This window comes from Pyrenophora tritici-repentis, chromosome 1 (genome assembly GCF_003171515.1).
Source record: "Pyrenophora tritici-repentis strain M4 chromosome 1, whole genome shotgun sequence".
Classification (NCBI taxonomy): domain Eukaryota; kingdom Fungi; phylum Ascomycota; class Dothideomycetes; order Pleosporales; family Pleosporaceae; genus Pyrenophora; species Pyrenophora tritici-repentis.
Genome location: NC_089390.1, coordinates 6725457 through 6739010, shown reverse-complemented (window position 1 = coordinate 6739010; position 13554 = coordinate 6725457). Strand labels below are relative to the sequence as shown.

The 13554-nt window shown below is 49.8% G+C and overlaps 2 protein-coding genes across 2 annotated transcripts; both read right to left on the bottom strand.

Moving 5' to 3' along the window:
• Positions 1-1812: 1812 nt before the first annotated feature.
• On the bottom strand, positions 1813-6867 carry PtrM4_026130 (uncharacterized protein; the record flags this gene model as incomplete). The annotated part of the gene is made up of 1 exon (XM_066103690.1): positions 1813-6867. One exon carries the CDS (start codon positions 6865-6867, stop codon positions 1813-1815), a length of 5055 nt encoding a protein of 1684 aa, XP_065965892.1.
• A 3682-nt stretch (positions 6868-10549) lies between these two features.
• Positions 10550-13101, bottom strand: PtrM4_026120 (VID27, Protein involved in vacuole import and degradation; the record flags this gene model as incomplete). Its single annotated transcript, XM_001932364.2, has 3 exons — positions 10550-11380; positions 11431-12998; positions 13083-13101. The coding sequence occupies 3 exons, from the start codon at positions 13099-13101 to the stop codon at positions 10550-10552; spliced, it is 2418 nt and encodes an 805-aa protein (XP_001932399.1).
• Positions 13102-13554: the final 453 nt, after the last annotated feature.

Genomic DNA, 13554 nt, shown 5'->3' with positions numbered 1-13554 from the left:
GGCTGCCCATATGGTCGAGACCTGCGTGTCGAGTGAAATCACTACATTCTACATCTCAAAATTCACATTTCACCTCACCTTGCTTTTTTTTAGAACAAAAACAACTATCGCAAGATAAGTCATGAGTGCTTTCCGCCCTTTCTGTCTTCTCTCAAATTTTCTGTGGACGGACCCATGTCTTGCGACGCGTATACAAGACAAAAGCCATGTGAGGGAGTCTGCGCGTGTTCGCAGCCGCACTATCGACTATAAATACCACACTACACGCCTTATCACTCTTCTTCTCACTTCCTACCTTTGATTCTTCTAAAACAAACCCCCTGTCATCATGTCGGATGTCTGTGGTACTTTTCTGCCTTTTTCAAAATCCCACCTAGTTCTGGCCATGTTTCTCCAACCACCTGAATCTCAGTTTACTTATTGAAACTTCCTTATCTTTTGAAAGAAAACTAAGATCCTTCTCTCTACAACCCATTCTTTCTCTCTGCATAGAATAGTGACCTTCTCCTTTGACTAGATAGATTTGTCTTCCTTAGTAGCGTTTTAGAGGATAGCGAGGATAAGGCGAACGTTAGATAATATAGAGGAGACTAAGAATGCCCTCTTACTATTAAACTTTAATATTTCTGTTAACATGATCCATGGGCGAGCGGCGCACACGGGCGAGCGGCGCACCCCACCAACTTTACTCACCTTACTTGTTGATACGGCTAAGGTATCGGAATCACCTTCGTTGCAACGAGTTGAAATGATTGTGATTGTTCTTGTTCTTCTATGGAGGTGGAGGGAGGTCGGCAGTAAGGCAGCAGCTAGAGCTCGGACCACACGGCTTAGTCAGCCGTGTAATCCAAGCTCGTGCATGCAGCAACCAGCTGCCTTATCTACCGCAGGTTCGATTCCCAACACTGGACTAGTTCGTTGGATGTTCTCTCTCTTTTCAAAAGAACTACTATACTCAGCTAGTGCGTCCCTTTGCGACATATAAATACCAAGCCCAGATTATTACAACTTGTCGGATCGTGAGTATCGGTAGAGACGTCGGCTGCTTGACACTTCGGCCCGACTTCGGCCCACCTTGCGCAGAGCTTAGGTGTACCTTCGTAGCAGCTATGTTCGTAGACAATAAGAATACCAATACCAGTCACCAGAAGAACCTCGTTGTTGTTATTCACCCGTACGATCGTACAAGGCCTACCAACACAACTTTTCTTTTCTACACTCCATCTTTTCTTAAATTCTTAAAATCATAGGAGAGACAACCATGCTCCGGCCCTTCCAGACCTGTTTCCAAAATCGGTAGACCCATTGGGTATGATCCTCTCCGTGGACATAGCGCAACACATCAAAACATTCAGGCTCTTTCTATCAGCCAGTGCATGAACACCAGACCTTAGAAACCTCTACCTCTTCATCTTCTCTATACTATCTTTTCCGAAATTTCTAAAAGATCAGCCAAGAAGACAATGCCTCGGCTCTTCCAGGATAGTTCTAGAGAACGACAGAATCAGTCGGTATGGTTATTGTTGGAAGGCCTTGTACGATCGTACGGTGAATAACAGTAGCTAAGGTAATCTTGTGTATTGGTATTCTGGTGTATGATGATTCTACGAATGTGGGGGCTACGAAGGTATACATAACGTTGGGTCCGAGTTGGGCCGAAGTAGGATCGAGGCGGTACATTGGGCCTTATTAGGCGACACACCGTGTGTATGCCGACACTGGCAATCTTTTCTTATTGTAACGACTGATGTAAGGAAAAACGGGTCTTCTAAAAAGAACACAATGAGAGGGATTCCAAATAGGCATATGTGCCTACTCCGTAGGTCGCTGCACAGATCCCTCTACTCGGATTGACAGCTTGTTGCTTTCGATGAAACGTTCTAACGCGCGATTTGGTGTTGCTTTCGTGAATGCGTCCGCGGGGTTGTCCTCTCCGTTGATCCAGCGGATCTCAGTGATCTCGCGACGCTCGTATGACTGCCGAAGCGCCATGATGTCGATCATCAGTCGCTTCTCAGCAGTTGTTCCGAGTTTGACGAGGCATTCATACAAGGAGTATGAATCCGTACACACAATAAGTGGGATCGGTGGTAGACCTAGGCGTCCTGTAATCATCTTGAGGGTTGTCAGGATAGCGATAGCGATGTCGACACCGCTAACCATGCCGTACGTTTCTGAGGCAAGAACGCTCCGGGTAACGCGTTTGCATTTGGTCGAACTCCAATGGATTACGTTACCACGAATATCAAACGTGCTGTCTTGTCGACTCGACTCATTCGCAAGGATAAGTAGGTACCCTAGCTGTGAGCTAAGGTCTTGGTTGTTCGCGAAGGATCCGTCTGTGAACACTACCAGCTTTGCTGTAGCGAGGTCGAGAGGGACGTATCGCAGGCCTCGTTGTATGCTCTCAGATTGCCACTGCAGCCGGCGGTTAAGCTTCACGTATTCCGTGTCCTTAGGTTGTTGTATTTGCGCAGCCGCGGAAAGATCGAACGATGCTTCAGGTTGGCATATCGACGCAATGTACGCGCCACGCGCGCGCTGCTCCATGTACTTCTGTGCTCGGTTTGCTGCCTTCGGATCAATAATTTCGATCTTGGCACCTTGTCCCTTCTGCGTAAGTAGAATCGTGTCTCCGCGCAACGTTAGAGTACATCCGTTGAACTCGAGTGATACTTCTTTGGACAGTCTCTCCTTGGGCTTGGCTCGAAAATTGGCTTTCTGGAGCGCAGCGTCTTCTGCACCAGAGAATGCAGGCGTCCCAATCGCGAGAGTATCGTCTGTCTGCAGGCCCACTATTCCAAACGCTTCCCGTCTCCCGTTCGTGATCAGGAGGCACGGGTCATACGTTGATGTAGCCATGTCGAGCTCCTTGCAGTGGTGTCCTTGGTACGTAGCAAACCAGTGGACTCCTGCTTCCGCGATTCCATAGAGTGGCTTGATTACGCGAATAATTGTTCCCTCGGGATACTTTGTTATAAGCTCCTTTGGGAGGTGCGCTAAAACCGTGCGGAATAGCTCTGTTTGTGCCTGTGGGTACGCTTGCGTGATATCTCGTAGTTCCACAACCATGCCCTCATCGAGTAATGCAGGCGCTAGGGCTAGAATCAGGCGTTGGCTGGCTCGTTGGATGGTTGGCGACTGCGTCAGGATCTCGTGTTTGCCCTCGTCATTGTAACCTTGAACAACGAGGCGTGATTTCTCGTACGGGACCATGGTCTTGCCTTTGACTTCGCGGACCATGCGCGATTTAAAGATACGATACCCGCCGTGTAGAGTTGGGTCAAACAGCTCAAAACTGAATACTCCACGGCCGACGAGGTCGTCGATCTCCTTCTGATCGGATGCTTCGAATGGAGCGCCCGGGACGTTAATCACGCCGTCATTGCGTAGCTTGACGGCCAGGGCGTAATCGTCCTCCTCCTTCTTCGACAGGTACTGCACCTTGGGCTTGTTCTTTGATCCAGGTGGGCGGCCCCGCTTGCGCGGCTGAGCCGCTTGGGTGGCTTCCGCCGGTGGTACCGGTAGTGGCGGTTCATCAGCAATCGCTTCGTCTGTGGTCGGAGATCCACCTGTGCCTTGATCTGCGCCGTCTATCGCTGTAGTCAGATCGCGATAGTACGGTTTTACGACAGTGGATCGGAACGTCGTTGGGCCGTTGATCATGTCTACAGTAACATCGTGGTCCTTCATATCGATGACTCTATACGGCCCTTGCCATCCATTCTTCTCGCGCCATACCATCACCTCACTCTGAAGAGGCAGTGATAGTACCCCGTCTGTGGTAGGCCCATTCCTGGTACCAAGTGCGTTGCTCACTGCATGTTCCGCTGCAGCCTTCCGCAGCGCCCTCATCGCTTTCTGGATTGCCTCTGCGCGATGGGTTATCGAGGGAGATGGTGGTGAATCCATGGATATCCGGGGGTATGCACCGAAGACGAGCAGCGTGGGTACGAGCCCGTCTGGGCCTGCGGTGTCGTTGACGGCCTTGACTGCCATCTGCAACACTGCGGCGTCGCTGGTGCCAGTGTCAAGCTCTGTCCTCAGGATCTCGTACGCGCGTCTGAGCGGTGCGTGGTATCTTTCTACCTTGCCGATAGACCAATGGGCCTCGGTTGGCACTTGTTTACATGTGATTCCCATGATCTTCGCCTCTGATCTGAATTCGACTGACGCGAAGTTAGTGCCAGCGTCGTGGGTGACGATATCTGGCGGCCCTTGATATGTATCAATCCAGAGCAGGCGGAGTGCTTCCCAGGTGTCTTTCGCGCTCATAGACGGTAGAAATCGCGCGCCGTTGAATGTTGTAGCCGAATCGATCACGTGAAGCACTGGTTTCCCACTCAGATACATCACATCTACGAGGATCTCGAAGTTGAATTCCCGATCATCTTTCAGCCTAAACTTGAATCGGCGCGGCGCTGGATCATGCGCTTGGCAGTGATGGCAGAACGTTTGGATCTCTCGGAGCAGCCGTTCATCCACGTCCTCGTGTCCTGCGCGTTTGAGCAATCGTATCAGCCGTTCGACGGCTGGATGCCCGAACCTCCGGTGTAAGCGTCGGAGCTCAGTCTCCGTAAGGAATACGCGCGCGCGCTCTGCCTTGCTTAGGTGGAACCACGGGTGTCCCCATTTGCGAATCACTGGAAAGGTAGCTTTTCCTTGTACCAGCTGGTCCGTAGTATTGTTGAAGTACACGTGGAGCCGGTCCATGTCTTTCAGACAGAGGAGAAACGGGGTGGGTGCGTTCAAGACCTCAAATTTGATCTTTCCAATCTGTGTCGATACATGTGCGGTTCCAATCGAAGTAGTGACGCTTCCTTTGCCAAATTGCACAGATGCGTTTCCAGCAGTAGACGTATCTAGAGTTACGGTGGGGTCCTCAGTTTGGAGCGCCAGGAACTGCTCCTTTCCGGCTGTCGATACATTTGAGGCACCAGTGTCAGGAAGAATGCCTTGGTACGTGATTCGCGAGTATCGATCCTCGATAAGGAACTGCGTTGCGGGCGTAATAGGCTCCTTGCACCTGTAGACGTCTTCTCCGGTCACGTGGTGCAGAAAGGCCTGATCTGTGAGGTACTTAACTGCCAGTCTTTGGTCTTCATCATCTTCGTCTTGCTCCTCTAGGAAGAACTGGTCGACTTCTTCCCCCTCGTACGCGACGAGAAATGTGCTAAACTCCATTTGCTCTCCCGTAATCGCGCAGTGTGTGATGTACTGCGCTTTTGAGCGTTTTCTTTCTTCAAGCGTATGGTTTGTGGACCAACAGCCTGTCTTGCTGCAGACGTAACATTTCTTGTCGATTTGTGTGTTGACTCCAGAGCGGTGCTGAAGCCCACCGCGTCCGCGGGTGAATCCGCTGCGTCCACCACGAGGGTTGTAATTCCCTCGCAATCTTCCAGAGCTGTTGTTGTTGTACCGACGATCCAAGTAGTACTGGCTATCCGTATCCGCCTCAGTGAAGTTGACGGAGACGGTCATGGCGAGTGAGTTTTCGATTGACGATCGCAGATCTCCAAACAGAACCTCGCATTCTAGAGACGGCTTGTAGAGTGCCATCTCGAGCTCCTTCACGCCTCGGCATGCTGTGATTACAGTCGTTCGGAGCGCGTATTCTCCCATGTACTGCTGTCCAAGTGCTCTTTGACACAATTGGAGCTTGTCCAGCATGATGTCAAGGACCTCGTGGAGGTTCTTTTCGGGGTTCTCCCTGCGGACTTTGACAAACGATGTCGTCGTCCAGTCCGCGTAGTAATGGCCGTGGTTGACGTCTGTATCGAAGTGGTTCTTGAGCTTTGTGTAGGCAGTCAAGAACGTATCCATCCGCTGATCGACGAAGTGGAGGTAATACTCCTCTGCGCGGCCGTCGAGAATCCGTGGAAAGACTGCATGGAACTGCCCTGGCTCGATGTCTGCGTGATAACAGATGCTGTAGAAGATTTTCAATTTATCGTCTAGGAGGTCGTACGGCTTTCCCGTATACTTTTTGTCTCGGTCCCACATTTTCACGAAGACATTGATCGTCTTAGGATCTAGTTTCTCATTGCTAAACTCGATTGGTGGAACTGCCTTGTACGGGTCTGTTTCACCAGAGGGCACAATTGGGGGAACGCTCGGTCCCTTCGGACGTTGCGGGTATGCTGGTGTATACTCGCGGAATCGGTCGAAGTTGTTGTAGGTGAGGGGAGGTTGCTGACTTTGGACGCGCTGATAGGCTGGCTGCGGTGCGGATTCAGTTGTCTCTACAGACTGGCTTCGGATTGGTTGGTTTTGGGCTTTCTCAATCGTTTTTGCCAGCTGGTCCTGAATCTGTTGTTCTTCCTCAACGGTCTCCTGTCGTCCTTGCACACGGGCGTGGGTCTGGTCTTGATCGCGGGTTTGCCGACTGTCTACGTCTCGGCCTCTTGTCCTTACAGGCGTTTGGGTTCGGCTCTGGGCCTGGCTTGATAATCTCCTGTCTGTGGACTGTACTGATCCTTCACTGCGTTGTTGCCGTAGTGCCCGCTCTTGCAACATGTGCGCAGCTGATCGTGTGTCAAACACAGCCGACTGGAATACGTCCTGAGGCCATTCTAGGTACTCCTCCATGCGTAATAACCTAGCTAGAGACTCACTAGGTGCCATATTAATACGGCCAGTATACACTCCCTTAAAGCGGAGGATCCGCTTTAGTTCCTTTGTGTATATTGGCTGGGCACGTAGGAACATTGCCTCTGTCCATCCTTCAAAGTCCTGACGGAACTCCCAAAAGAGTTCTTCATCTGCTGTTGGTCGATCTGTATAGTCCGCAATCGCACGCGCAATGTACGTTGTTGCTGTAGTAATCCCTACCTCATCGTCTGGAGCTTCAAGGTTGTCCTCCCACATCTCTGGATCGATGTGATGCCATTCTCTTGGTTTTATGTTTGTGGTCCCTAGTAGCGCCTCTAGTGTGGGTACCACTCTTCTACTACTGCTCGCCATTCCTACTGCCGGCGTCCTGGCTACCGGTGCTCTTTCCGATGATGTTCTCTCTCCTGCCATTGTGTTCTTGTTGACGCTTGTTGCGCTAGCTGCGTTCGCTAGAGATGCGTCGGTGGTCGTGGGTTGTACACGGGTCAAATCTCAACCGGTCGGTTGGCGCGTGTATAGACGGCGTCTTGGAACGCTTCTGATACGGCTGTAACGGTCGGTCGCTAGCCACGAACGACGCCTGATATAGCTAACAGTGAGCTTAGCATAGATAACTCCGCCTTGCTGATATAGGCAATCTAGGGAACGCGCGGGGTAAAGAATCTATCTCTTCTTAACCTAACTGTCTGTGACTGCCGTGCAATCACTGATCAGTGTTGGAAGGCCTTGTACGATCGTACGGTGAATAACAGTAGCTAAGGTAATCTTGTGTATTGGTATTCTGGTGTATGATGATTCTACGAATGTGGGGGCTACGAAGGTATACATAACGTTGGGTCCGAGTTGGGCCGAAGTAGGATCGAGGCGGTACATTGGGCCTTATTAGGCGACACACCGTGTGTATGCCGACAGTTATCTTCTCAGACATAGTACTATACGTGTTCTATGTTCGAGGTCGTTCTGTCAGCCAGTGTAAACATAAATCCCACGACTTGGAATCCACTGTTCCTTCTTCTTACTACAAACCCCTCGCCTTTTCTGAAACTTTGATCTACGGCAATGGTCTGTGATCCTCTCTTCTCTCTAAAAATCGAACTTGGGTCAATATATGTCTCCTGCCTCTTTTCCCAAACAAACAAGTTTACAGAACTGTTCATGTCGTTCTCTCTTCTCTCTCGCCTAAAACCAGAATTCAGAACTTATATGTCTCTCTTTCCGCCTATTTTCCCAAACGAAGAAGTCGATAAAAACTCTATATATGCTCCGTCTGCCTCTCTTACCTAAAAGTTTCTCGAAAGCCGAGCATGTCTCTCCCCCCGCCGTTTCTGAAAAACTAAAAGCTGTATCTATTCCGGTCATGTATCTAACTTCTTCTCTGTGTTCAAATGCTGACAACTAAGTTTGCATGTTTCTCTGCTCTCTCCCCTTTTCTCTAAAGATTAAAAATCCCACGGAGCAGTCGTCAATGGCGGTGGCCCTGCTTTTCCCGCTCTCTCTCTAGATCAAAAATTACCTGAATGTCCTAACATGTCGACGCTCCTGTCTTCCCCGGCCTTATTTTATAAAACCATCAACATGAAAATGGTTGATTCTTCGGCTATGCGTGCCCTAACACCAAACATCACTTGAAGTACCAACAATTACCTACTGTAGCCGCGGTTCTGTCCCTTCTTCCTAAGTTTCCTAAAGGACTAAAAAATACAGGATCCAAACCAATGTTGTCCCTCCTCTGACTGCGCCAAAAAAAAAGCAGGGCGACTAGCTTTATGTCTTTCATGTTGCCAGTATCGTTTTCTTTACTTAAGAAGAGCCCTCGCGCTTCTCGTATTTCTTTCCTCTGCCTCTTCCAGGTTTCAAAACTCAAAAAGCTGCCCGACAACTACATGTGCGGAGTCCTGCTTTCTCCCTCTCTCTACCACTCTCGATTTCTCCAAAATAGCTCACCTAACCCCCTATGTCTCTCCGCGTACTAACCTGGATACAAATACACCCAGGTCACCGCATCTTTCCTGCTATTCAAACTTTCTATACCCAACTTTTAAAATTCTCAAAACACAAAAGAACGAAGACATGTTCTATGTGTCCTTGCAGCCAGCCTTTGCGTTTAAACAGCTCTACCAAGTTGAGAATGTGTCTTCCTTCCTCTCCTGTCTTTATAAAAACAATCCAAGACGCGACAGCCCTCCCATTCTTACCACTACGCTTCCATCTTCTCAAAACTATATAGAGAGAGGGATGATGTCTTCTGTGTCCTTGAGAATAGCTTGTACATTCAAAAGAACGCATACAGAGAGCATATACTACGCTCTCTTTTACACTCCTGCTTCCTTAAAAAAATGACGCGACCCATCTCCTCTTCTTACCACACCCCCTCTTACCTCTCTAAAATATAAAACTTACAACCTCATTCCTCATGTGTCCCGCGCTTGTAGCCGGCTTTCGTATTTAGAATGGTACATGAAGCCGAAGATGTGGTCCTCTTCCACTCTCTTCTTTTCTTAAAAATACTACTGTCTTCCTCTTTTACCATTCTACCTCCTATCTTCTTGAAATCACTTGGAATTTAAACACCGTTCCTCTATGTGTTCTGCGCGCTTGTAGCAAGCTTTCGCATATAAAATATGTGCGGGCATTCGAGATGTGGCCCTCTCTTCTCTTCTCCCCTGTGCTTGAAAATACCACAGCCTTCCTCTTCTTACTACTCTACCTCTTATCTTTCTAAAACCATCTTTGAAATATGGTCAACGAGAACCTATGTCTTCTGCGACATTGCCGAAAGCTTCCGCATTTAAAACTACAATACCCCCATATATGTGCTCCTCTCTCCTCTCTTTCTCCGCTACTTTCCGAAAAAAAAAACTAAAAGACAATGACGATGATCAATGATTTTTTCCCTCTCCTCTGTTTCCTCAGCTACCGCCGGCATCAGTACTGCCGCTTCTAAGCAATCACCTAAGTATAAAATGCCCCTCGCTCCTCCTTCTTTCCCTCTCCTCTTCTTACGCTTTCCCACCGAAAATTCAAAAATCCAGATCACATAAACGGCATGCTTGACTAAAATAGCTCCCTCAGGATTGGATGACTGTCCGTCCTCTGCCCTCTTTCCTCTCTTCCGTTTTTAAACCCCAAATACTTTTAAAAAAACAAGATGGACAACAAGTCATGATGACTAGAACGTTGCAGCCCACACGCCTATGTGTTCTGTCTCTCCTTTCTCCCTTATTTTCTCCTTACCTTTTTACCTAAAAAAACCGAACGATGAATTCAATGTGCGCTTTTCCCAGAAACCGAAAACCAAAAACAGTCCAGCTAACAACGCATGTCTCTTTCCGCTTTTTCCGCCTCCTCTTCCCTCCACTATACCCAGAAACAAAAAATTACCACAAATCGCTTCATGCGCCTCCGCTTTCCTTGCTAAAACTATCGGAGTACTACGTGATGAGAGCCCCCCTGATTTCTTAACATTTACATACCAAAACATTCCTGACTCTTGCTGAATAAATAAAAGCACAAACGGAACCACACATGTCCTGACGCACGCACTTCACTAAAACTCATGTAAAACAGGCGTATAAAGATTCGAATGAGATTGCGTGTCCCGCCCCGGTGGCCAAAATAAAATAGTACACAAGAAATGAAGGGGAGAGAAAAGGAGGAGGATAGGGAAAAACATGAACAACACAAAAGCGAAAGAAAATAAAGTCAATGGGGGGATATCATAGATTAACCTATCTACTTGTCGTCATCTTCATCATCTGTACCCTGATTGTGCAATCAAAAAAGTCCAGTGTAAACGCTCACTCAGCGCCGAAGAAACCAAAACCAAAGACTACAAAAACGCCCTCAGACGATGACCGTAATCACCACCAACCAACCTCAATCTCATCGCCACTCAAAAACTCAAACCCAGAAATCTCCCCCGTCCGCACTAGCAAGTCTAGTACGGACTATCAACAATATCATTCCTCCCAAGATAACTACCCCTCACCCCACTCCTCCGTCCCGCACCCCCACCAACACGACTAGGCATAGCAATGCTCTCCCTCGTCGGCCTCTGCAACGCCCTCTTCGCCACCATATCAACCTGATTCGGCAATGCCACAATCAAATTCTTGTCTGACCCAAACTTGAAATTATCAGCCTTGACCTGCTCAGCATAGCGCTTAATGTTATACGGATCCCTGCGGTTAGCAAGGACCTTCTTCATACTCCACGTGATGATGAATGGGCCTGTAGCAGTGATGATTGTAGTTTCCTTGTCATCGAGACCAGTGTTGAAGCGCGCAGTGGTGAAGGAGATGGGGGCTTTTGTTTCGTGTTGAAATTGTGCGACGTGGGCGGGTGTGAGGGCGAGGCGCCGGGGTTGGGGTTTGTCGTCTTTGGCGAACGACTTTTCGAAGCCCAGTTTGCCATCGTTTTTGCCGCCTTTTTGAAGCGCGTCAATGAGGAGGAGGTAGGTTCGGGTGGTGGCAAGCACCCAGCGACCGTCGGCTGAGACGTCCATGCCGATGATGGGGTCGCCGAGGGCGGGGATGAGAGTTTTGGCGTTGATGCCGAGACGGTCGAATAGACGGATGTCTCCTTTCTCGGATGCGACGGCGATGTGGCCCTTTTCGGTTGTGGCAGCGGCGGAGAATGCATTCTTTGTTGCATATTGCTTGAGCTGATCATCAACAAGCTTGTTGCCGGCCAGGCGGGGATCTACACGGAAAAGAGCATTGTCGGATAGACCCAAGAAGGTTTGTTCACCGCTCATCTGGGCAAATTTCTGGATATAATCAGTTTGTCGTCAAGGATCAGCGGCTCCCTTGTACTTACGTTCTCTGGTGCAAAGACCTTGACAGGGATATCATCGTGAACCTTCCACTCATCGACGACAGTGCCGGTCTCGAGATCCATCCGGTAGAGGTTGTTCGGGTTGTCCAGGGTCTGCAGAATCATATCCCGATCCTGCTGATGAAGCATGACCTTGTCAGGATTGAACGCTTTACCGCCTGGAGTCTTGATGTTCGTGATGGCAGTCGAGAATTGTAGTTGGTTGTCCGGAGTATGCTTGAACACACCAATCTTGTCACCACGCACAACGAACGACCTGTCGTGTTTGTAACCAACAGCCAGCTGCGAGTTCTCATCACCATCCTTGGGACCAGTCTCAACGTCCTCTTCTGACTCATCCGAGTCGTAGTGTTCGCTCCGCTGCTCGTTGGTGCTCTCGTACTCGTCTTCGCTCTCTTCCTCCTCTTCTTCCTGGTCTGGCGCATCTTCCATAGTCATATCCTGGAAAGCTTCCAGAACGTATTCACGGTCGGTGTCCTTTGCCTTACCCCATTTGACCTTGTTCAAGTGCTCCCAGAGAGCCTGCATCACACCCTGCTGGATGTTTTCGAGCTCCTCTTGATTCTTGAATTTCAAAAGCCATGAGTATGCTGAGCCATCGTCGAGGTAGTGGTTGAAGATGAAAGATTGGTATTCATAGTTGAAGACGGGGTTGATGTCCTCGACGATGGGCTGTCCGAGCCATTCGCGCTCTTCACCAACAATGTGTAGCCAGTAGTTCCAGTTACCAATCTCCGTCACTGTGACGTTGACCTTGGCATCTTGTTTCACAAAGGTGCCCGAGGGAAAGTCGAACAAATGAAGCTCGGCATCGCCCTCAGCCAACGTCTCCTGAGCTGCTGGCTGTGCAGCAGACGGCGGAGCAGCTGTAGCTTCCTCCTTGGCCGGCACCAGCTCCTTTCCTGCCACCTTCTTCTTCATGTTTTCTTTAGTTGTGTTGGGAAAGAGCTCTTCGGCGGTTGGAGGTTCGATGGGTCGAGTGAAAATGGCCGAGCTTGTCGGGCTGATGACGGGGCTCGCGTCGGGTATGGGCTCTTCGTAGTAGGCTAGGGCGGCGAGATCGTCCTCGGTCGCGTGTTCGCGGCTTCGTCTAAACTTGCGCTCGTATTGGCACTGTAGAGCTACGCGCTCAAACAGAGCAGCAGTCTCGGGCTTGATAGAAGCGTCGCAAACAAACTCCCAGATATCGTCGATGTCGCCACTCAGGTCGCGCCACGCAAAGATCCTCTCACCAGTCGAGCGAACGTCGTCGCGAAACTGTAGGTCCTCGTCAAGAAGGAAAGTCTTCTCGTCCTTGTCGCCGGCGAGCGCTTCTAGTGCGGCGTCTTCGTTCTCTTCGGCGAGCAGATCCTCCTCACCTTCTTCGTATGCACGCTGGACAACAAGCTGGTACTGGAACTCCTGACCGGTGCGCCGGATAGTAGCGGCAGCGTCTTTGAAGATGAGCTCTGAGTAGCCCTTGACTGAGCGGGGGCGAACAATATAAAGCTGGCCCTGGGGGATTTCGACAAGAGTTTCCTTGGAGCTGTCGCCAAAGACAAATTTACTCACTGCGCGTACAAGCAAATTAGTGTCGTCTCAGCAACCGGCGGGGGAGGGGCAGCGCCGCAAGGGGAGCACACGGCGGGACTTACGGTTTCGGAGCATAAACATGGCGAAAGTTGCTAGGTGGCTGCAAGTGCGCGCTGGAGGACTAAGCTTTGTATATGTGCTTAGAGGAGCAGCGCACGTGCAGTACCATCTAGCTGAGACTGGGCGTGAAATCGGAGGCAGCAATCGTTCGCCATGATGATGGCGCCAGGGTCTTGCAGCAAACAGGCCCGCCTTCGCTTAGCGACGTCATCCCAGCTTGCATTAGTCGCCAAACACTTCACTGCCTAGGTTCGATCTGGTTTAGACAATTCCCGTACCGATGGACGCTTTTGAGATACATTATTTCGTTAGATAGATACAACAAGACATGCCCAGCCTGAATCGTTTCAAAAAACACCCCCAACACCCTGATCACACGCCTAGCACCTATCCAGAGATGATCACACATGCGCTCTTTTTCACCTGGTAAGAATGTCCGTCGTCCACGACGGCTTGGAGCTGGTAAGTGTATAA